This window comes from Poecilia formosa, unplaced genomic scaffold, assembly GCF_000485575.1.
Source record: "Poecilia formosa unplaced genomic scaffold, Poecilia_formosa-5.1.2 Scaffold621, whole genome shotgun sequence".
In the NCBI taxonomy this organism is placed as follows: Eukaryota; Metazoa; Chordata; class Actinopteri; order Cyprinodontiformes; family Poeciliidae; genus Poecilia; species Poecilia formosa.
Window position 1 is genome coordinate 113,449 of NW_006800560.1, and position 23,288 is coordinate 136,736.

General features: G+C 43.1%; 1 protein-coding gene across 5 annotated transcripts in view; it reads left to right on the forward strand.

Annotated features, from left to right (window-relative positions):
* crocc (ciliary rootlet coiled-coil, rootletin) overlaps window positions 1-23,288 on the forward strand; it is a 27,152-nt gene continuing 3,864 nt past the window's right edge. The window contains exons 1-35 of one of the 5 annotated variants that reach the window (XM_016665802.1): window positions 1-271; window positions 422-548; window positions 1,361-1,530; window positions 2,521-2,712; window positions 3,404-3,487; window positions 3,568-3,659; window positions 5,025-5,190; window positions 6,146-6,252; window positions 6,406-6,612; window positions 7,013-7,103; window positions 7,189-7,275; window positions 8,063-8,275; window positions 9,143-9,342; window positions 9,414-9,596; window positions 10,961-11,105; window positions 11,176-11,322; window positions 11,754-11,984; window positions 12,415-12,608; window positions 12,702-12,829; window positions 14,083-14,252; window positions 14,344-14,523; window positions 15,246-15,380; window positions 16,100-16,243; window positions 17,218-17,456; window positions 17,560-17,719; window positions 18,120-18,287; window positions 18,358-18,781; window positions 19,651-19,808; window positions 19,898-20,018; window positions 20,514-20,677; window positions 20,933-21,148; window positions 21,546-21,770; window positions 21,850-21,999; window positions 22,604-22,804; window positions 22,877-23,008. In XM_016665802.1, the coding sequence (XP_016521288.1) occupies window positions 221-271; window positions 422-548; window positions 1,361-1,530; window positions 2,521-2,712; window positions 3,404-3,487; window positions 3,568-3,659; window positions 5,025-5,190; window positions 6,146-6,252; window positions 6,406-6,612; window positions 7,013-7,103; window positions 7,189-7,275; window positions 8,063-8,275; window positions 9,143-9,342; window positions 9,414-9,596; window positions 10,961-11,105; window positions 11,176-11,322; window positions 11,754-11,984; window positions 12,415-12,608; window positions 12,702-12,829; window positions 14,083-14,252; window positions 14,344-14,523; window positions 15,246-15,380; window positions 16,100-16,243; window positions 17,218-17,456; window positions 17,560-17,719; window positions 18,120-18,287; window positions 18,358-18,781; window positions 19,651-19,808; window positions 19,898-20,018; window positions 20,514-20,677; window positions 20,933-21,148; window positions 21,546-21,770; window positions 21,850-21,999; window positions 22,604-22,804; window positions 22,877-23,008 (5,802 nt within the window). In that variant the 5' untranslated portion in view covers window positions 1-220. The remainder of the gene's footprint in view (window positions 272-421; window positions 549-1,360; window positions 1,531-2,520; window positions 2,713-3,403; window positions 3,488-3,567; window positions 3,660-5,024; window positions 5,191-6,145; window positions 6,253-6,405; window positions 6,613-7,012; window positions 7,104-7,188; window positions 7,276-8,062; window positions 8,276-9,142; window positions 9,343-9,413; window positions 9,597-10,960; window positions 11,106-11,175; window positions 11,323-11,753; window positions 11,985-12,414; window positions 12,609-12,701; window positions 12,830-14,082; window positions 14,253-14,343; window positions 14,524-15,245; window positions 15,381-16,099; window positions 16,244-17,217; window positions 17,457-17,559; window positions 17,720-18,119; window positions 18,288-18,357; window positions 18,782-19,650; window positions 19,809-19,897; window positions 20,019-20,513; window positions 20,678-20,932; window positions 21,149-21,545; window positions 21,771-21,849; window positions 22,000-22,603; window positions 22,805-22,876; window positions 23,009-23,288) is intronic. The other 4 variants (XM_016665804.1, XM_016665803.1, XM_007541646.2 and 1 more) reach the window with 4 other exon arrangements.

Sequence of the window (23,288 nt, forward strand, 5' to 3'; positions counted from 1 at the left end):
TCCTCAATCTGCGTCTGAGTCTCTGAGGAGACGGCAGGACGGACGCGCTCCGCTCCTCTGCTGCCAAAAACTCACCAGAAACGTCATCAGATTAAAGTGGGAAACTTTTATCCTTTTTTCTGCACCGGCTGGAAAAGGAGGGAAAGACGCGACCGTCGCTCTGTTTGGGAATTCATCTTGAGTTAATCCTATTTTCCTGGGGGATTTGGAAACAGCGGCAATGAGCGGTGAGAAAAACTCCGACTCCAACAAGCTGGAGTCGGTGATCCAGGTGAGGCCCCCGGGATCTCACCTCAGCGCTTTCATAATGCGCTGACGGCGAGCTGATGGGGCAATTGGGGCAAACTCCGTAGCTGTGGTGATTGCATCATCAAAACGTCTAACTTAGCCGCTGTGGGTCTTTGTTTTTCATCTGAACCAGCGGCTGGAGGAGAGCGTCCTGTCTGAGGAGAAGAGGCTGACCGTCAGGGGCCCGTCACCGGATGCGGCCCCTACATGTCTGCCGGCCAGAGTCCGAGAGATCGTCACCAAGAACCTCAACGATACCAGTGAGTCCTTCCTCGTCCTTATGTAGTCTAGAGCTGCAGCTAACTGCTGTTTTAGTTATCGACTAATCTGTTGCTTATTCTGATGATTAATGGCCACATCCTGCAGATTTAATCCGTTTTTATACAATATTAGAAATACATTAAAGCATCCCATCTCAAAGAGTAGGAGCAGCTGATGGATTCTAATTTCTGTCTGAATTCAACTTTATTAATTGATTAATCTGGTGATTAATCGATTACAAAATTTACACAATCTACAGATTTTTCATTAGAAGCCCTTTTTATTTAATATTAGAAATACATTAAAAGATGCAAATAAACATATAATTTAATTCCTTTTTAAAAAAAATAAGAAAATAAACATATTATTGCCTAAAATACAATTCTGTTAGTGGATGCTTGATCATTTGTAGCAAAGGATCAATCTGAAGCTAAAAAATACTTCTAACATCAACATGTGAGAAGCTCAGCTCTTTCTGCTGAGATTAACATCAATACAGTGACGTGTGTTTATGTTTTTAACTAACAGAATTAATATATGAATAGCAAAAGGTGCCTAAAAGGAGATTTTTTTAACAGAATCTGAACTAGGTGACACGCTCACAGCAAAATGTATATATTTTCTGTAAAGTTTTTTGGTTTAATTACTGCTCTGACTGTGTTGTTCTTTCAGCAAATGCTGTTTATAGACTCTTTATACTCCAGTTAATAATTAATCGATAACTAAACTAGCTGATGATTATTTCAATAATTGATTTGTCATGACTACTTGAATTAATCGTTTCATCCCTAATGCTGTCCATCTAAAACAGAGCGGGTTTTTTTTTCTCTGTCAGCAGCTGGGGCCATGTCCTCCGTCATGTCCGTCCAGGAGGAGAACCGGGTTCTGCAGGGAGAGCTGGCCCGGCTGGAGGACCTGCTGGCCCACAGCAGAGCCGACCGGGACGAGCTCGCCATCAAGTACGGCGCCATTAGCGAGAGGGTGAGGACAGTACGCCGAATCTGACCGAAACTGGGGCGACGTGAGGCGGGAAAATAAAAAAAATTCTCCAAGTGTCTGGTCTGGACAAGCTTTGGGAGGAATGCCCGCCTCTCCCCCGTTTTTTTGTCTTCCCGGTTTGTCTTTGTCTCAGATTTGTGGGTCTCCCAGGTGACGGGGGATGGAATGAAGTGGAGTGGAATGTTGCCATAGCGCCCGTTGCCACGGGAGATTGTAAACAGGGGCTTCACAGCAAGGGAGGGATATGGTGGCTTGTTGATTGGATTCAGGTCGAACATTAGCAAAAATCATAAACCTGCTCCCAAAGGCAGCTGTAGCAAAGTTAATATGATTTCAGTAAAAAGTTTACACACACTCAACTAAATTTATACTTTATATTATTTATGTTTTACAAGAAAGAAAAAAATATTTTTTTATTTTCCCTTCTTTTATATGTTATCACTATAGGAACAACGAAAACAAAGCAAGGTTAACAAAAGTATACAAAGATTGCATAAAAATGCAAATTTGCTCTCTCAAAATCAATAAACTTTAGTTTTACAAAAAACATTTCACACTGGAAGTGGAGGACTATATTTTAAAATATAAAAAATGGAAAATAACAACCAAAAACAATAAATTAAACAAACATTAAAACCACACAAAACAGAAACCATAAATAAAATGTATTAAGAAGTCCCTTTAAACATCATTCTCCTTCATAATCAGAATGGAAATGATCAAGTTCATTTTTATTTATGATACGATTAACTTACTCATTTCATTTGAATCATGTTGTGGAATAATAAACATTTAGCTATAAATCTGAATTTATTGTTGATCCACAAAGGCTCAGATATATACATGCACCCCTATAATATTTGGTTATACCCAACAAAACGAAGCAGGGAAAGAAAAACAAAACACTTTCATCATGTTAGAACCATATTTAAATTAAAATCCATTTTGTTCTTCCCTCTGTCTCTCCTTCAGCTGGAGCAGGCGCTGCGGCTTGAAACCGGGGAGGGCGACCTCGACTCGCCCGAGTCGCGCAGCCTGGCCCAGCAGAACGTGGACCTGCGGCGACGGCTGGACGAGGAGCAGGCGGCCTACAGGCGTAAACTTACCGCCTACCAGGAGGGCCAGCAAAGGCAGGCGCAGCTGGTGCAGAAGCTGCAGGCGAAGGTGGGCCGGGTCAGACCGGAGCTCGTAGTAACTACTGTATTTTTTGGACTGCCGCTACTTTTTTCCCACTCTTTGAACCATGCGGCTTGTAGCCCGGTGCGGCTTTTCTGTGGATTTTCCTTCAACCACGAGGGGGCGCTTTAGCAGGAAGTGAATCACTGGAAGTCAAAATTGGAAATCAAAGAAGAAAGTGCTAAATTTTCTTTTAGAAGAAGCACATGCTAGCAGCAGGCACGACGGAGAAATGTTTTCAAACTCAAACCCCCTCATCATGGAAACAACAGGAAGAAGCTCATATGATGCCGCTTTAAGTTGAAGGTTATCGACCTGGTAAACTCGGCGTGAACGAATCTATGGTTCGGCGTTGGAGACGGAGGGCTGCGTCCTTAAGAGCAGATTTATTACGGACGCTCCCTCCGCTGCCTCCTTATGGAAATTTGATCAGTTACTCAGACTTTTTGCCAAACACTTTTTTACTCTTACTTGAATAACTTCTTGAATGGCTACTTTTTCCCTATGATCTAACTAAAAATATGTTGAAGTATCACTGCTCTTACTTGATGACATTTTTTGGGTGCTCTACCCACCTCTGTGTTTAATTGAGCGGCTTTTACAGTGAAGCATCATGATGATGGTTCTTCTTCTTCTTCTTCTACTTCTTCTTCTTCTTCTTCTTCTTCTTCTTCTTCAGGTTCTGCAGTACAAAAAGAAATGTGGCGATCTAGAGCAGATGCTTCAGGAGAAATCCTCCGAGGTGGAGAAAGGCACGGTGGGTGTAGGTGGCGTTTCCCACTGAAAACCATGAAGCTGTTTTCTGTCTGCAGAGTCGTTTTCTAATTGGATAATTAATTTCAGAGCAACAGCGAAACGTCAAACGGACGACATCAGGAAGACGTGAGCAGCAACCTGGAGGAAGCTTTGATCCGGCTGGAGGAAGAGCAGCAGAGGTGGAGATTCACGATCAATCGGATCAATCATAACCAATCGATTACTGAAATAATCCTCAGACTATTTAATAATAAATGAATTGTTAATTGGAGTATACAGGCTCAAAAAAGCTGTTTGATGAAATAACAATTCACTCAGAACATTAAACCAAAAACTGTGTAGAAATATATAGATAAATTTTTTAAAAATTTATTTATTTATTTCAAACAGGTTTTTAAAAACAAGAGAATTAAATAATCAGTAAGACAGAGAAACATCTGCATATATAACCAAGAACAAAATAATTAGTGTACTGCGACTTTTCTGTTTGGAGTAGGAAGAAGTAAACATTTACTTAACCCCACCTCTTATCTCAATTTAATGAAATATATTGCCTACCGATTTCATAATTATTAAAAACTTGTAATTAAAATCGTATTATAATATTCGTGTGCCTGTTTTGCCTTTAAAATAAAAAACTACTATTTGTCTGTACATAAGTTCTACCCAAACTCCTCATGTTTCAAAGTTTTAGCTTCGCCTGGTTGAAATTCTGCAAGGAAATCTCTTATTAAGCGTCTTCTACTATAGTATTATTAATCAATTAATCCAAAAAATAGACAATAGATTAGCCCTACACTGTATTGCAACAAATAATCAACTGTTCACTAAATAATTGCACTTTATAAATATATAAAATGACTATTTTCTGCATTTCTTAATTTGCTTAGGTGGTTAAATGAAAAATACGCAGAATTTTTAAATTTCTTTCACCAATTATCAGACTAGTTGTCAGAAAAAACAACTAATAACATAACCATCAGCTTCACATATCAATGAATCTCTATTGATACTCAGATATGAATAAGTTAAAGTATAAACAGTTTCTGAGTTAAAACGTCTGCAGAGTTTAGTTGGGTTTGGTAATTCTTCATATCCATCAGTTTTTATCTTCAGTAGGTTTTAGCTTGTTGTCATATTAGAGCTCTAAAGTATTTTATTGGGACTTTGTGTGGAAAACCAACACAAAGCAGCAGGCCACTGTTGAAATGGGAGAAAAAGAAAAGCTGCTGCAGTTGGTTTGTGAATTTCAGAGGTTTGTTAGAAAACATTGGGGAACAAATTAAGACTCAACAGAAAAGTCCGGCATAAATGTAGAGATGTTGCTTTGTGTTGATTATTTAACCAATAAAATACAACCGAGGCATTTATACAGTGTAGCATTACGTGTTTATTTCATGTTTTTGCTTACAGCTGAAAGCAGAAGGGGGATTTAACCTTCGATTCAGCTTCAGCATATTTCAAATAAATGAATAATTTGTGTTTGACTCCAGTGGAAAGATATGCAGGTCTGTTGATGTCAGTGATGCTTGTGGTGCCTTCAGGAGCAGCAGCCTGTCGGCAGTGAACGCGATGCTGCGGGAGCAGTTGGAGCAGGCGGGTTTGGCCAACGAGGCTCTGAGCCAGGACATCCGCAGGCTCACCGTGGACTGGACCAAAGCCCGGGAGGAGCTGGAGCAGAAGGAGTCAGACTGGAGGAGAGAGGAGGAGGTGAGAGAGAGAGAGAGAGAGAGAGAGACAGTGAAGCACTGTCTGTTCAAAACTGATTTACATCACAAACATATGGAGAAACCCAACATGAACCGAGCCGAAAACATTACGTTTTGTCAAACGCTATCAACAAAGTCAGTATGTATCAAATGTATCGATCAATGATCCAGTTATTATGGTTGAAAAGCAAATCTAAGGCACTCAGTATTTCAGCTGTTTTGCAGTTTTCTGGAAGTTTGTAGAAGCTGAATGCTGATTCTCCCATATTTGGTTCTGGTTCTGGGGATGCAGAGCAGAACCAGAACCAGAAGACCTGAGAGGTCTGGGAGGTTGCTATGACAACAATAGATCTTTGATGCATTGTGGTGCTAAACTGTTCAGGGATTTATAAGCTAACAGTATTTTATAATTTATTCTCTTAGCTACAGGGAGCCAGTGTAGGGACTGTAGAACTGGGTGATGTTCTCCAACTTCCTGGTTTTAGTCAGAACGCCAGCAGCAGCGTTCTGGATCAGCAGGAGCTGGAGGATTGATTTTTTTTTTACGCTGTTGCAGTAATCAATGAAACTAAAGATAAACGCATGGATGAGTTTCTCTAGATCTCACTGAGACATCAGTCCTCTAATCCTGGAGATGTTCTTCAGGTGACAGAAGGCCGACTTTGTGACTGTCTTTATGTGGCTCTGAGGGTTCAGGTCAGAGTCCATCACTGCACCCAGATTTCAGGCCTGATCGCTGGTTTAATAACTCAATCAAACTTATTTGATTTCAGCAACAAGACAGTTCAAAGAACTTTACATGATGAAAACACAAAAATAAAAACAACATACAGTCAACAACAGAGCAACCAGAAACAAACATTATATTTTGTCAAGTTCCATCATCAAAAATCATCAACTCACGTCACAGTAAATCGGTGAAGCTGCTGAGACCTTCTTCCTGTTTCTGCCTTCAGTCTTTCCACAGCTACTTCAGCAGCGAACACGGCCGGCTGCTGAAGCTGTGGAGGCAAGTGGTTGGCTTCAGGAGGCACGTCTGCGAGATGAAGAGCGCCACCGAAAGGTAAAAATAAAATCACAAACTCAACATTTCAGCGTTCTGATGGGTGCTTGAAAGCCTTGAGAAGGTTTGAAAGTGACTGATTTCTGTGTAAAGTGAATTTTACTGTGGAAAAAGCGTACGAACCCTGAACATTTTCCCTCTCTTTTCTCTCAGAGACTTGTCAGAAATGCGATCTGAGCTGGCCCGGATGTCCCACTCGGCCCGGGTGTCCTGCTCTGGATTGTCCACGTCGGTGGACAGTCGGGCGGCGGGAGAAAAGGCTCTGAGGGTTCAGCTGGAGCAGCAGCTGAGGGAGCGAGCGGCGGAGATGATGAGCCTTCAGAGCAGAGCCGAAGCAGAGAAAAGTGAGCTCAACGTCAGGTTAGTGAGCCACTAACGGGTTAGCGGTACTTCAGAAAGAGTTGAGTCGAATTAAAAGAAATACAATATCTTATTATTTTATGTATTTAAAAAACAACTATTTTCATTGTCTAATTTATTTTGATGAGGAAATCTGAGTGCAGTGGCTTGGAGACCTAGCAAACCAGCACCCTGCTGGTGTCTTGACTGACTGCAATTTGTCACAATATCAAATTACAAATTATTTCTAAAAGAACTTAAAAATTGAACTACAATATTAAAGTTCTGTCAGCATTTAGACTTTAAGTTCTGCTCTGGTTCTGACCCTATAAGGTCAGGGATTGTATAAAAAACAGGAACAGTGAACGGGTCACTTTTTTTACTCATAGTAAAAATCATCAGTTTTTGTCTGAACTGTCAGGTTGTCTGACGTGGTGCGAGAATGTGAGAGACTGAAGGGACAAATTGTGGAGCGAGACGCAGAAATCTCCACTCTGACGCAGAGGTTCGAGGTAAGAGAGCGTCTCTGAGGCTGACGCAGCGTCCTAAGTCTTTTCATTTTTACATTTCTGTCTCTGCTTGGTCCTTTTCCTTCAGGAGCAGAGTGGCAGCGATGAGCCCGACACGCAGCTGATTAAAGCTCAGTCTGAGATGCTGCTGGACACGCTGAGAGACATCGCTCAGGTATAAATAAATATGGCTGGACGATACAGCTTAAAAAAATAATCAAAAATTTTTCACACCAGGTCTGATTTCTATCAGTTGTGTGTTTTGCTTGCTTTCTTTTCTTAAAAAGAAACTACAGAAAATAAAAGTGGCTTTTATAACTAGCGTCGCTTCTGTACAGCAGAGTATCAGGGCCAGGTTACGAGAGCCTTTGTTTAAGCACAGGAATAAAATCACATTAATAGCATAAAAACGTCTTAAAGTCATGAGAAAAAGTTGTTTTAATGAGATAAAATCTCCTCAGGATCTGATGAGACGAGTTCAGTCCGTGCCATTCTTTCTTCAAAACAGACTCAATTATTTGCACAGTCATATTAAAGTCCTGCTACTGATAACAACTTAATATTGTATTATCTCTAAAACTTATATTGGATTATAACTTCACAGGATGCTCAACATTCCTCATTTTAATTTTTGAGGAATTTTTGTGCAGGAATTCTCATAAAAATTACAACTTTATTCTGGTTCTCATATTATCTAGAGGCTCTTTTATCATATAACTGTATTCTTGTGATATTATGGTTTTAGTCTTTTGGTCTGAATCCAATATTTTGTCGTAGAGTTGAGCTGAATTTAACGTCTGAATAAATAAATGTTGTAAATCACGCTTGTCAAACAAAATGGCGGCCTCAGGCGTCACTGTGACCTATGGAAACCCATTAAGATCAAAATCTTCAAAAACCAAAGCCACACGCCCTGCTGAAGGTGTAAAACTCACTCTGGATGCTTCCTACTGGTTCTGCAGAGCGTGTTGTCAGACGGGGAGTCGTCGTCAGAAGCCGACCAGGATCGCTCTGCGGCCCCGCTCCTGGCGCTGATCCGTGACGCCTCTGCTCGACGGTCCTCCTCTCCGTTAAAGATGGCGACCGCTCCTCCGGCCTCCTCGCCGTCTCCGCTGCCTGACGCAGCTCTGTCCGCTCTCCGCTCAGCCGTCGCAAACAAGACGCTGCAGCTACAGGTGACAACCTACTGATAAAGATCCACAGTAAAAAAAAAAACAGAAACCGTTGAAGTTTAATGGATTTTATACTTTGATATGAAAGGATCAGACTGCAGGATAAAAGTTATTTTTCGTTATTTAAACCTCGTTGATCAAATCTAATTTATTGTCCTGTTGAAGCTTTTCCTGCTGAAAAGCTTAAAATTCATTAATCGCAATTATTTGACTTAAATAAACAACAAAACCTCTTCAGATTGAGTTCACATAATACGTTTATTTTTGTAATCAGATTATCTTGACAATTCATCGATTAGTTGGATAAAAAAAAAGTCACATTCTGCTGATTTTCCATCAGCAAAACGATGCTAAAAAAAATCATTTTGCTAAATAAGTGGCTTATTTAATCGTTTAAATTTATTTAAGTGGTTAAATAAGTTGTAACCATGTAAGCTTATTTTGTACACGGTTAGAAATATATTAAAAAGTACAAATAAACAAATATTCAAGTAGTTTTTAAATAAGAAAATAAAATTTATTGCAACAATGCCATTTGCAGCTAAAAAATACTTTTATAATCTACATTTGAAAAGCTCAGTCCTTCGTCTTCACTCAGCATCAGTGGACTATAATCAGTTTATTTATTTATTTATTTAAATTAATTGATTAGTAAATGAAGAGCAAACTGTGCTTAATTGAGATTTTTTTTACATATTTACAGACAAACATTTTTTTAAATTCTAAATACAAGTTTTCTTTTAGCAAACTGCTTCTTATGAGTCTGCATACTCCAGTTAGCGATTAATTTATTCCTAAAATTGTTATTCCAATAATCGATTCATCGTGATAAATTTATGCCGACACCTTCATCACTGGTCTGGCTCCCAGGACGTCCGCGGCCGTCTGCTCTCTGCCCAGTCGTCCGTCCAACAGCTTCGAAAGCAGCTTTCAGACTCCGATTCGTCCAGACGAGACTCGGAGCAGCGGAACCAGGCGCTGCAGCGGGAAAGAGACGCAGCTCAGCGAGAGAGAGAGAACGCCCAGAAAGAGAAGGACCGTCTGAAGCAGGACCGGGACGCGCTGGCCAGGTCAGGGGTCACCGTCTCCTCCTCACCGTTTCATCCTGACGGAGTTTTAACTCCGTGATTCCCGCCCGCAGCGAGAAGGCGAAGCTGGAGCAGAGCGTCCAGGCAGCGGAGAGCAGCGTCCAGATGCTGCAGATGGAGCGCGAGAAGCTGCAGCTGGCGCTGCTGGCGGCTCAGCGAGAGCGAGACGGCGAGAGGGAGGAGAAGGAGGCGGCCAATCAGGAGAGAGACCGGGCCAAAGCTGAGACCCAGAGGATGTGAGCAGGATAATCGAACCTGGACGTTACTAATCCTCACAGTTTTACAGCAGCGAGCAACAAGACGCAGCGGAGAGCTTTCAGCACATTTCCAGACTGCAGCTGCTTCTTTAGCTAGTGAAAGAAACACAGTTAATTAGAAAAGCCTAGCAACCGGATTAGGATTAGGGCCACTTTAAGAAAAATCCCTAATTCTGACTTTAATCTCTGAACTTTAATTCAATCTGTATTAAAATACAAAAAAATATTCAAAAACTATTTAAGATGACTGAGAATAAGGGCAATTGTAGGTAGAAAAGAAAGGAGGAGTAAATTTCTGCCAAAAAAACGTAATTAAGACATTAATCTCAGAAATCTTCTTGTAAAAATGTAAAATTTCTGAGCTAAAAAAAAAAATCAAAAATATTCAAGAAAAATATCATTAATTTTAGGGTTATCTTCACATATTCTCTAGAAAAAAAAACATGGACATTTTCTGAGCTCATAAAGTAGAACAAGTTTGACTTTGGGAAATTTTCTGAGTTTCAAAAGTCAAAAATCTTCTACTTTTGAGTTGTTATATGTCAGTTATTGTTAGCATATAAAAAATAATCGCAAAGCTGCTCCTTCCTAGCTATTGGATTTGTAAACCTGCACTTTGTCCACAGTGAACCCCAGCCCCAGATTTATTTGGTAGATTTGAGTTTTAAGGCTTGATTAGCCTGATGGCGCATAAACAATTTAAACAATTCTGATTCTGAGAAAAAAGCCAGAATTCTGAGATTAAAGTCGACATTTTGGGATTAAAGTCAGAATTATATGATGCTGTAGCAGAGCCTTTGTCGATAGAAAAAAATGAGTAAATTTCCACCTAAAAACGTCTAGAAAAAACTTCGAAATTTCTGAGTTTGAAAAGTCAAAACTTTGCTAGAAAATTCTGAACTTTTGAAATTAATCTCAGAAACTTTCTAGAAAAACACAAACATTTGAGTTTCAAAAGTATTTTTTTTTTAATTTCTGAATTCAAAACCATTTTTTTATTTCTAAGTTTCAAAAGTAAAAAAAAAATTGAAATGTTTTAGTTTCAAGTCGGAAATTTTCATATTTTTAAAAAAAATTTCTAAAATTAAACTCATGATATCAGTTTTTTGGCAGAAATTTACTCCTTTTTTATTAATCTACATTGACCCTGAAATGCCGTTATAAAATCCTGAGATTAAAGTCAGAATAATTTTTTTTCAGTGGCCTTTATCGTGTTTCGTACTCAAAGCAGCTCTTGAATCAAAAAATTAAAATTAAATAAAAACGAGCTTTAAAGGATTACTACCACCCAGACCTGTTGTTGTCCTGACTGGCCTCCATCTTGTGTGTTTTGCTCCGTTCAGACAGAAGCAGCGGGATCTGAGTGAGAGCCGAGCATCGGCTCAGAGAGGAGAGCTGTCTGCAGTGAGGGAGAGCCACCAGCAGGGGGAGGTAGAGAGGCAGCTTCTGCAGCGCGAGAAGGCCCAGCTGTCCGAAGCGCTGGCTCGGGTAAGGGGCAAACATCCATGTAGTAGAATCTCTGCATCTTTGTGTTTTTGACGCGTCTTTTTCCCCGCAGGCCGAGAGCTGCAGCACTGAGCTGTCACTGCAGCTCAGCAGGCTGCAGTCTGAGGAGGCGGCGCTCAGGGACTCTCTGGCAAAGATGGGCGGCATGAACGAGGCGCTGGCCCAGGACAAGGTGGACCTCAACAACTACATCCTCCAGGTGAGGGCCCCCTGCTGGGCCTTTTAGGAAGTACATCCTGCTTGAGTACGAAGCCCCCTAGTGGACATGGAGGAAACTTTTCCTTTTGCCTTCCCTCTCAATAAATTAGCAATAACCCTTTGAACCAGAATTAGAGATGACTAACTGCTGAATGCTTTAATTGGATTTTAGACAATTAAATGTTTACTTTGTCATTTATAAACGGAACTCAATTATTTATCTGTACTTTTAATATTGTATAAAGGGGCTTAAATGGAAAATCTGCAGAATTTTTCTGTCTGATTAATTGTCAGAACAACCAACAGAATAATTGATAACTAAAATAATCGTAGTTCTAGTTTATGACATGACAAGAAGAAGCAGTAAAGTTTGTGTTTATAGTTGCTCTGTCATCCATCACGGCCCGGTTTCGTTGTTTATTCGTCTCTCAGCTGGAGGAGGAGAAGCGCGTCCTGCTGGCTCAGCGCCGCGAGGCGGAGCAGGAGCGGCTGACCATCAGGGACGAGCTGGTCCGTCTGGAGCAGGACCGGCTGGAGCTGGACGCCGGCCGCGTGGCGCTGCAGCAGGCGCTGCAGGACGCCGAGCAGAGCCGGGCCGGGACGGAGAGCGAGCTGCAGAGTCTCAGAGCGGAGAGGCTGCGGCTGCAGCAGAAGGTGACCCAGGTACCGAACCGGGTCTGTTGTTTACAGGTCCAGACAAGCAGGAACAGAACGTCACAATGTTTACATATTTACCAGGAATGGACCAGATTTATATCTACTTTTCCAGACTTCATTCTCCAGCTGAATATCTAAATATGATTTTGTTTTCTTCCTTTTGTTCCTTCTTTTATTTCCAGTGTTTTTCCCTTTATTTTCTTTATATCTTTTTTATTTTCTTTGTATCTTTTTGTCCTTTTCTTTTATTCTTTCCTATCTTTTTGCTGGTTCCACATTTAAAGCCTGACAGATGTAGAAATGCCAATGGTCAATTGTAATATTTTTATTTTGATGTAAAACTCTGAGGATTCTGGAGAAACTCTGGAAGATCTTCCCGGACCCCGAGGAACTCGTGACCTTTATTTCCTGGGTTTTTCTCTCCGTCTGTCGGCAGCTTTGTGCCGAGGTTGCGTCTCTGGGCTCGGAGCTGAGCCTGGCCCAGGGGGAGGGACAGAAGAATGAGGCGGCGCTGGAGGAGGCGGGCCGCGGTCGGGCGGATCTGGCCCGGGACAAAGCGGCTCTGGTGGTCCAGCTGACGGCGTCTGAAAGAGAGAACTCGGCGCTGTCAGAGGAACTGGCTGCTTTCAGGTCACAGCTGATCCATGAAAACCCTGAAGCTGCAGCTTCACCAGCTTCTCTAAAATAGATCGGCTTTGTTACTTCATTTCTTTGAACCTGCAGGTCTGAGCGGGAGTCCCTGGAAACGGGTCTGTTTGAGGCGCAGCAGCAGCTGGCGCTGGTCGAGTCCCGCAGAGATCAACTGGAGGCCGAGAACCAAGCGCTGAGCGCCCGCTGCGAGACGGCCGCAGGTGAAAACCCAGAGCAACAGAACCGGCGCCTGGAACACGAGTCAGCCGCCACCGCAACTATGAGACAATAAACCAATAACAGCATATATATCGCTGTAGACACGTGATCAATATCGACAGATGACATGTGGCATGTAGAATAATCAATGATGTCACCAAACTCTGATCCAGAACTGCAAAGAATTCTGGGAGATGTAGATGGAGGAAAGAGTTTAGCTAAGCAGTGACAAGAACTAACTCCCTCTGCTCTCTGGTTACCTAGCAACTCATTCATTCTCTGGTTACCTAGCAGCAATCTGTTGAGTAACCGCCAAAGCAGCAGTTTAAAGTTTCTCCTCATAACTGCTTAAAAATAAATAAAAAAACAGCGTGGAATAAAAACTGGAAAAACCAGGAAAGCTCATGATACCAGTTTGGTGCTATTTCAGATGGTTAAAACAAGAAAACCAATCAATAATTATCAATATTGACTGATATGAAATATTTATATCATAATTTGTTTCTCAGCCGTGTTGTAACTATAGCAACCGTTAATTCAAATTCAATCGTCAGTCACAAACTTTGCCATTTTCACCAATCATCACAACGTTTGCATGAATCTTGACCATTCACCTTAAAAGCACATGAGTCAAACTCAAGGCCCGCGGGCCAAATCCGGTCCACCACAGGGTTTTATGTGGCCATTTGTACTCTAGAGAGTCACATAAATACAACCTTAAATATTATTTTATCTATTAAATCACTCATTCAAATTAAAGGAGTTCTGATTTCAATCAATTTCAATCAAAATACTGACACCCTCATTTTTTTAATGTTAATTGTGAATTTACTGCAAATTTTTCACATCAATGGTAAAACATCAGGTTTACATGATGCCAACTCTCACCTGCTGGTGGCAGTATTTTTTTCTCAGCCTTTCTTGATGCCAATTTGTATTCTGTGATCGACACGGCGATCAATACAAAAGATCATATTTAATATCATGCATAAGCAAGTAGTTTGAAATTATCTCCACCAATCAGTAATTTTTATTTTTTTTAAAAATCACTAGAACAAACAAACAAATCCTGGAGGGACGACCACTGTGACAAGACGTTTATTATTCTCAAGAGGTGCCTACTAAGATGCAGACTCAAATATCAGTACATTCTGGCACAAAAACTCACCAAAACATCGCAGCATCCTGGAGGGATTAACCAGTGTGAGAATGTGAGTTGAGCGAGACTTAAATTGTCCACCTGGATGTTTTCTAGCTGAGCTGAAGCGGTTGCGCTCAGACGATGCGATCGCCCTGGCGCAGGCAGAGAGAGAGAAGCAGACTCTAACTCAGTCCCTCGGCGCCGCGCAGCTGGAGGCTCAGCAGGCTTTACGCAAGGCCATCTCCGAGCATCAGGAGGAGGTGGAGAGGCTGGTCTCAGAGAAGGCGAGAACCCCAAACACTTCAACATGTTGGTTTGGAAGTATAACCCATTGACGGGCTCTCAGTGTGTGTTCTGCTGACCTTTGCGCTGCAGGAAGTGGTGCGTCACAGCTTGCAGATGGAGCAGGAAGCAGCTCTGAGGCGCTGCAGGCAGGAGATGGACGACCAGCAGCAGAGAGCGAAGAGAGACAGAGAGGAGCTGCAGGAGCAGCTGAGTGCTCTGCAGCACGACCGAGACCAGAGTCTGCTGCAGGCCGAGACGGAGAAACAGCAGGTCTGACAGCCACTGCTGCTGTGAGGCTCATAATCCTCACATTCAATCCACTTTTCATCATCTATGTCACATGTGTCAAACTCAAGGCCTGGGGGCCAAATCTGGGTCAACATGGCTCTTTATATGGGCCTCTAAACTCATCATAAATACAACCTTTAAGATAACAATTGTGTGGTAAATATTATCAATCAAATCAATGCAGCTTTTATATGGTTACTCCTAAATTGCATCAGTCAGTCCCACCAGTTTTCACAGAAATTCACGCAAAATCAACAGATATGCACTTTATTTCTCACTAATGGATAATTGTGAGTTTATTTCAAATTTTCAGCAAAAATAATCGTAATTACGTAATGCTAATTCTCATCAGCAGGTGGTGGTATATATATATTTTTTCCACTACACTGCTGCCTCAGTCTGCAACAATCATACATGAGTGCAAATATTACAAAACTCCTTGCAAATATTTCTAAATATTTCATTTTTATTGCAAAAAATCATGAAAACAATTGTAAAATCCTGAAAGGACTTTTAGATGATGTTCATTGGTTACGTAATTTTAAGCGCATATCAAATGAGGCAGCTATTTATTAATATTTAGTGGGTTTTATCAATCCGTTCTGGCACAATCGGTGCTTGGGAACATTCATGATCTCGATGTGGAACAAAATAAAAACGAGTTGGTTTAAATCCAAGTGAGCTGTTAAACTCTCCCTCCACAGGCGCTCTCGCTGAAGGAGGCGGAGAAGGCGGTGTTGTGTGACAGAGTGTCGGGTCTGCAGGCGGAGCTGTCGGCTGCAGCTCTGGAGGCCGAGCGGACGGCCAGAGAAGCAGCTCAACTCAAAGAGCAGGAGCAGGTGACAGTTTATCTCCAGTTGCTCCTGCGGCTGGTGGCGGTTTTAGTGTCTGATTATGATTTATCGATTAGTCGGATTAAAAGAAATTGACACATTATGCTGATTTTTCATTGAAGTCTTTTTTTTATACAATAAATTTAAATAAACAAATTCCTTTTTAAATCAGAAAATTATCCTTTTCTTTCCTAAAACGCAACAGCACAGCTTTTGTGAACATGTGATCATTTGTAGCAGCGGATGCGTCTGCAGCTAAATAACACTCCAAACGCTCAGCATGTGAGAAGCTCAGGTCTTTTCTGCAACGGATCATCAATATTTATGATCTGCTGCTGATCTGTTGACTGTTTTTGGATAAACTGATTAACTTGCCGGGAGATTTCCTTGCAGAAGTTGAACCTGGTGAAGCTAAAACTTCACCAGGAGTGAACACCGAGGAGTTTTGTGTTTAACATGTTTACAGACAAAGTTTATGTTTTTTATCTTAATTACAAAATGTTCATATTTTTTTACAGTTTTGGCTGAATTACTGCTCTGAGAGTGTTCTTCTTCCAGCAAATTGCCTTTTTTTGGAGTCCATATAGTCCAGCTTCCGATTAATCAATTAGTAAAATATATCATTAATTGATTTGTCGCAACCAGTCCGATTAATCGTTTCAGCCCGACTGCTGTTTCAGTCTAACAGATTAAAAAACCTACTGACTCAGATTTTTTATTTTCAGATCAGAGTTGGCGCTCTGACCAGTGAGCTGCTGGAGCTTCGCTCTCGGCTGGACGAGGCGACGTCGGCTCATCAAAGGGAACTCCACGCTCTGCAGGAACTCTGCACCGATCTGCGCTCGCGAGCCGACGTCGCTCTCAAAGAGGTAAATGACACGACGCAGAAGAAAACCCGTGTAGAAAAGTGCTGCTCATGCACAAAGTTTCCTCAGTTTCACTTTGCTCCGGGTCTGTAAAGAAGCACCTTTTGCCATCCAGTCGTTAATCTAAAAATTAACCAACGGATCAAGCACAACTCAAAACTCATCTGTTAGCCTTCACGCTTTAACTTTTTAGTTTTTTTGTGTGTTTATAGACATTTTTTTACTGTTTAATTTGTGTTTTTAATGTAAAGTGTCCTTGGGCGTTTTGACAAATGAAAATGCAATATAATAATAATAATTACTACTATTACTAAGGAGTTAAGTTGAGCAGAAAGGGCTGAACTCATGTTGATGTTGGAAGTATGTTTTTTAATTGCAAATGCTTCCTTTGCTGCAAACGATCAAAAAGAATGCCGTTATTGCATTTTAGGCAATAAAATGTTTAAGGAATTGAATTACTTCTTTATTAACATTTTTATGTATGTTTAATATCGCATTCAAAAAAGCTTAAGCTGTCAAATAATAATTCTTCGAAATGTGCCAATTTTTTTAACCGACTTAGAGTCGGAATAATTCATTGATAAAATAATCTGTAGTTTCAGCCCTGCAAGATTTTAAACTCAAAACTTACCATCTTTAAATCGCCACAGTTGTTTAAAGTTAATAATGTGACATATTGGTGAAACAAACCAACAAACCATGATACTGACACAATGTTTTATAGCAGGAATTGCTATTGGGAATAATGAGCCTTTATTGATATTTTTTTAATAATTCGGCTTTCCCTGCTTTTGTGCACCGCAGATTAAATTTTTTCATACTTGCTTATTTTGCTTTGGTCCTTAGGGTCTGTTGTTTCTCGATATTTTAAATAAAAGACTTTGCAAAATGCTGAAAATGTGAAACACTCCTATGAGTACCTGCACCAATGGACCAGTTGCCGTGACGATGAAGGAACGCATTGGTTGTTTCTCCAGTTGGAGCAGTGCAGAGCTTCTCTGTCGGCGGCGGAGGAGAGCCGAGACCAGGTGAGGCGGAGCCTGCTGGAGGCCGAACGCCGTCTGAGCCAGACCCAGGAGGCGTCGGAGAACTGCAGGAGGGACGCGGCGGAGCAGCGGCGTGCCCTCAGTGACATCACGAAGGAGAGGGACGCTCTGAGCCAGTCCAACACTCAGCTGAGAGGAACGCTGCGCAGCGCGGAGACGGAGAGGATCAGGTGGGAGAGCGGAGACAGGTGTGTTTACAGAGGGGAGGGTGTTTGTTTCTCAATGTGTGTGTGTGTGTGTGTGTGTGTGTGTGTGTGTGTGTGTGTGTGTTAGTGTGAAGCGGCAGTGTGAGGAGAAGGAGCAGAGGCTGGCTGTGCTGGAGGAGAACCTGTCGTCGTCTCAGAAGGAAGTGACCGAGCTGCGCAGCTGTCTGAGAGAGGTCGAAAGGTCGCGCCTGGAGGCTCGGCGGGAGCTGCAGGAGCTCCGCAGGCAGGTCAGAAGACCTCCGTCATAGATATTTTATTTTATTTTGCTTCATTTGACAGGGTAGGATATGTCTCTACATTTTTTGCATGAAATAATTTTTAGATAATTAGATTTGCTCAGTTCTGCGTGTTTTAAGGTCCTTTAGGAATTACCATTTTTGGTCTTCTGTCACTTTAGATCCTAACAAACTTCTGCTGACTCTCGCGATATATGGTACAAGGTTGTAACAGAAAATACTGTGCTGTTGTTACAAATGAAAATATTGGACTCACAATTCAACGGATGTGCAAATGGACGTATAAAAATGTACAAAATGTAACTTTTACATAATAGGTCTGCTTTAAAGGCTCAGTTTGCAGGATATTCTGTAAATCACAGTTTCCTGGATGTTGTTTTCTTTGCTCCAGCTGAAGGTTGTAGATGCAGAGAAGGAGCAGAGAGGGAGGGAGGTGGCAGAGCTGCAGACTCGTCTGGTTCTGGAGGAGCAAAGAGAGGAGGAACGTGGGAAGGAGGTCTTCTCCCTCAAGCAGAAGCTTGCTGAAGCTGAAACAGCCAGAGAGTCCATCAAGAAGGAGGTGAGGACAGCGTGTTTCACTGCCTCTCTCTGTCCTCTCAGCGCTGTGTTAATGTTCAGCTCTGTGCCAGCTCGCCCTGACCCAGAGGCGTCTGACGGAGTCCGAGTCCGGCTGGCGCAGCTGTGAGAGAGAGCTGACGGCTCAGCTGCAGGACGCCCGCGGCTGCGAGAAGAAGCTCCAGGACGAAGCCAAGAACCTGTCGCTGCGCGCTCAGGCCGCCCACGACGCCGCCGCCCTGTCTGGCCTGCAGCTGAGCGAGGCGCAGGGCCGGCTGGCCGCCACCGAGGCCGAGCTCACCCGGGCCGAGGCCGCCAGGAGGGATCTGGAGTTTCGGCTGAGCGGCCTCCAGTCGGCGCTGACCCGGACGCTGGGCATCGGGGCCAGCGGCAGGGGCTGCAGGGGGCGGAGTCCGGGAAGCAGCTCCACGTCACCGGGCAGCGTGTCGCGCCACCACAGCATCTCGCCGCTGCGCTCCTCACTGTCGCCACCTAAAGGTCAACAGACAACATGTTCTGGTCACTTGAGTGAAGTTTGTTGTCTTGTTAATGTGCTGAGAAATTACGACAAGATGGAGTGGAAGATACGGCTGAAAAATGCATCATGATATAAACATTTCATGTCAACATTTCATTTAAACATTAAAATATATGTTTCAAATACCAAAACATATATTTGAAACACATATTTCAAATATTTGTTTTAAATATTTGAAATATCTAAAACATTTCAAATGTTTTAACTATCTGAAAACCTACCAAACTATTGCGTGACCGCTCCTGTTTTATCCAGTTTTTGCTTCGCGCCGTTCTTTTTTTTCATTTTTAAGCAAATATCCGGCACTGTGACGAATCCTGAAACTGTTGCTGCCCATGTTACTCATCAGGTTGTTGCTAGGTAACCACGAGTTACTCGGCAGGTTCTCGCTAGGCAACCGAAGAGTGAGAGAGTTAGTTAATGCCACCGACTTTGCTTTTTTGACTGTGAGAAGTTGAGTGCCAGGGCTGTTCTAATAGGAGTTCAGTGAAATTATTAACAATTATATTATATGTATTATCTATTGTTATTGATTTATGGTCCGGTCTACAACAACGCCAATCATTTTTACTAATTTAGGCATCAGTTTTGAGCCTGAGCTCTGTGCACTCTAGGTACTATTTGTCCATCAAAACCAAAAAACTTTAGAGTGAACAAACTAAAGGCGGATGAAACTTGCATGGTAGGTTGGTGGATTACACAGTACAAAACAGGTCAATATTTAGAAGATCTTATTGTAAATTTGATGAGCAGTGCAGGAATATGTTGATTTATTTTCACAAAATGTTGCAGCACAAAGTGAAGTTAACTCTGCCTGTGACCAACGCAGAGTTTCGAGGAAGCACGCCGGACAACACGCTGGGTTCTGGTGCTGTTTCTCCAGAGAGAGGCGACACGCCGCTGCCTCAGTCTGAGCTCGACCCAGATTCCCTGAGAAGTGGCCTCAGAGATTTCCTCCAGGAGCTACGGGACGCACAAAGAGAAAGGGTAACACATTTGCAGCACAACAGCAAAGCCTCACGAATCATTATTGTTTTTTAATTTCTTGGAAATATTTTGTTTTGCTGATTTCGCAGGATGACGCTCGCTGCCAGCTGGGGGTCCTGCAGCGGGAGCTGGAGGAGCTGAAGGGGGAACGTGGCTCTGCTCAGAGCCGCTTCTCTCTGCTGCAGAGCTCTTTGCAGGAGCTACAAGAAGGTTCAAGAAATATAGGGCTCCAACTAACTAATCAATTAGTATATTGATTATTCTCATGCTTAATCAGATGAAAAATGTACACATTCTACAGATTTTTTATTTAGTCACTTAAGTATTTTTGCACAGTATTAGCAATGCATTTAAAGCTCTTTATGTGCCGTACAATGGCTGCTGGAAAAGAGAAGGGCTTTGTGGTTGATTTACCATTCAGATTGTTGGTTGTGCAGGAGGCCTTTTTTCTGCTTTTCTAACATGAACCATTATTTAAATGTGCATCTGTTGTCTCCTATGTTCATGTGTAGCTGAGTTGGGGGCGTGGCCAACAGCAGCTCATTTAAATTTAAAGTGACAGGAAACAGCTGGCTCTGAAAGGAGCTCACAACAGGCAGAACTGACCAGACTAAAATCTAATTATCTGTTTTGTGTAGACCATTATTTCACCTTTACGATGAAATAATGCTCAGAGTTGGTTAACTCCTGCAATGTTTCATTCAGTGAGGCGTGGGCTGGATGAGCGTCTGACCACCACTCAGATCCTGCTACAGCAGCAGGAGGAGGCGGTGAGGAGAGGAGACAGAGACAGGAGAGCCCTCTCCGACCGGGTGAAGGAGTTGGAGCGATCGCTGCAGTCCTCAGAGGCGGATAAGAAGCACACCCAGGTACACGCTCTTCTTTACGCAATCATTCTCACAGCCGGGGATCACGGCCGACCTGCCGTCGCCATATGGCTGCACTCAACAGTGGATTTATTAAAGTGAGCTGTCAGGAGTTGGAATAACAACAGATGTCACCCTGTGCTGCCAACACCTTCCACAATGATTCACCTCCTGCACCACAGGAGGAGCAGACACAATGCAGCCCAGGACGAAGCAAACCCAACCAACGTGAACTCTGTGCTCCTCGCTCCTCTGCAGGATCAGCTGAACAAGCAGCGGGCCGCCGAGGCGCGTCTGGAGGCGGAGAGGAAGCGCCTGCGGGAGGCGCTAGAGGCAGCCGAGGCTCGGGCCACCAGGGTGGAGCTGGGGAGGCGCAGCCTGGAGGGGGAGCTGCAGAGACTCAAGCTGAGTCTGGGGGACCGTGAGGCCGAGAGCCAGACGTCCCAGCAGCGCCACGACGCTCTGATCAAACAGGTCTGCAGAAAAAGAAACGCATCTGCAACTCTGAAACGGCCGGAAGCAGCTTTACAGTCCGACACAACGCAAACGTTTTTTAAATGTCTTTATCAGTCCGTCTCCAAGTCTGGCGCTCAGCGGAGCGGGCATGGATGTCTTCTCTCCATCTTTCTCTGCACATTTCCTGTTCAAATATTAAAAAAGAAAAAAAAATCTTTAGAATTTGGCTGCTTTTTACTCATTTTCTCGACATTTTTAAGAGCTTCCTGTCTATTCAACATATTCCCGTGTATTTTAATGACAGTGGGGACATGCTGATTTCAATTCATTTTAAACTAAATCAGTGACAATTCAAGACTTTGTCAGGATGTAAACTCGGTTCATGGATTGCTTTTGCATCTTCTATCTGCTGCAGGTTGCGGAGAAAGAAGCACGTGTTTCCCAGCTGCAGAGGGACGTCGACAGCCTGAGTCAGAACCTGCTGAAAGCTCAGGAAGGTGAATCTGCTCTTAAGGAAAAGGCCGCCTCCCTCAGCCAGACCCTCCAGGAGGTGACGGCCTCCCACAGCGGCACGCAGAGCCGCCTGCTCGCCCTGCAGAAGACGCTCGGCTTGGCTGAGCAGGACAAGAGGCTCCTGCAGGTTCGTGGGTCCGATTGAAGGAAGGCTGCCTGTGAACAAACGGTTAATTGAAATTTGATGGATGTTTTGCTTTGATTAGGAGCGACTGGATGAAGCACGGGCAGCGCTGGCTGAAGGGAAGAGAAACATGGCTGCCCTTACTGAGCGCATGCAGAACCTGCAGAGTGAGCTGAGCCAGAGCGAGCTGCGGCGAGAAGAGCTGGAGGCCGAGCTCAGCAGCACCCAGGAGGTCGGAGAGATTAGCTTCTCTTACAAATTTTCTCCTCACGTCAAAAAAACACAACTTCACAGTTGCCCTGTTTCCATTGAAAGAGAAATGAAATAAAAATCACATGTGAAAAAGCTTGTTCACATGATAAATCATTAAAAATCATGGAAGTGACGAATGTAAACGCATGAGATTATATTCATAATTCAGCCATGATGATCAGAGGAGACGTCGGCATCTGATTCAGGCGTTGGAGTGACAAGTTGCTTGGACTTGGCAGCGACTATTTATGCGCCGTTTTGGAGAAACTGCAGTTTACAGAAAAGCTATGGATTCAAGTTCAAATGATGCACAACCTTTTGTGAATTGTCTAAAGGTCTGGTGGAGCCAGCTGTCCGAAAAAAAACAAAAACAAACCATCATCCTCTTGCCACTTCCTGCCGTCGTCTTTGTCATTTTCGCCAGTAGTAACATCCTGTTGTTGATCATGTGACTCAAATGCTTTTTACTGAGCGACGTTCTTCTAATAAGCAAATTTATTTTTGTAAATTCAACTTTATGGCTAATGAAGGTGAGTGACACAGAGTTTCTTCAGAAGAAGTACGAGTCTGCGTTCTCCTCTCAGGCTCTGCGCCAGCGGTCGGCCACCCTTGTGGAGGCCCAGCGGAGCGCCCAGCAGGTCCAGACGGAGCGGGCCGTCGTAGAGGAGCGGCTGCGCGCGCTGCAGAGGGCGGTGGCTCTGCTGGAGACGGAGAAGAAGGATGCAGAGAGGCAGGCGGTCAGGCTGGAGAAAGACAAGAACGCACTGAGGAACACGCTGGATAAGGCAAGTCCTGGTTCACTTCCTCTACAAGACGTGGCGTTCGGGTTTCTAACAGCTAAACGTGAACCACGTCAGGTTGAACGTCAGAAGCTGAAGTCCGAGGAGGGCAGCATGCGGCTTTCTGCAGAGAGGAGCCGTCTGGATCGCTCGCTGAACACGGCAGAGCAGGAACTTCAGGAAGCGCAGCAGCAAATACTGATGCTGCAGGTGAGGATGAGGCGCAACAACAGATTCATCAGAAATGAAACCAATAAGCAGAATAAAGCTTCACCAAACTGCTGCTAAGCAGTGACTGCAGGGGGGAAGGCTGGTCACCTGGCGTAGCAATTAAATCTCAAATATTTGTCGCACCAGAGCCAACTTCAGACTTTTAACTGATTTTGTTTTTCATGCTTCCTTTTCTAAAAAAGAAATTACAAATGACAGGAAATATTTTCAAAAAATGGCTTTTATTTCAATCTATCATTCTGTGATGTGTGTTATGGAG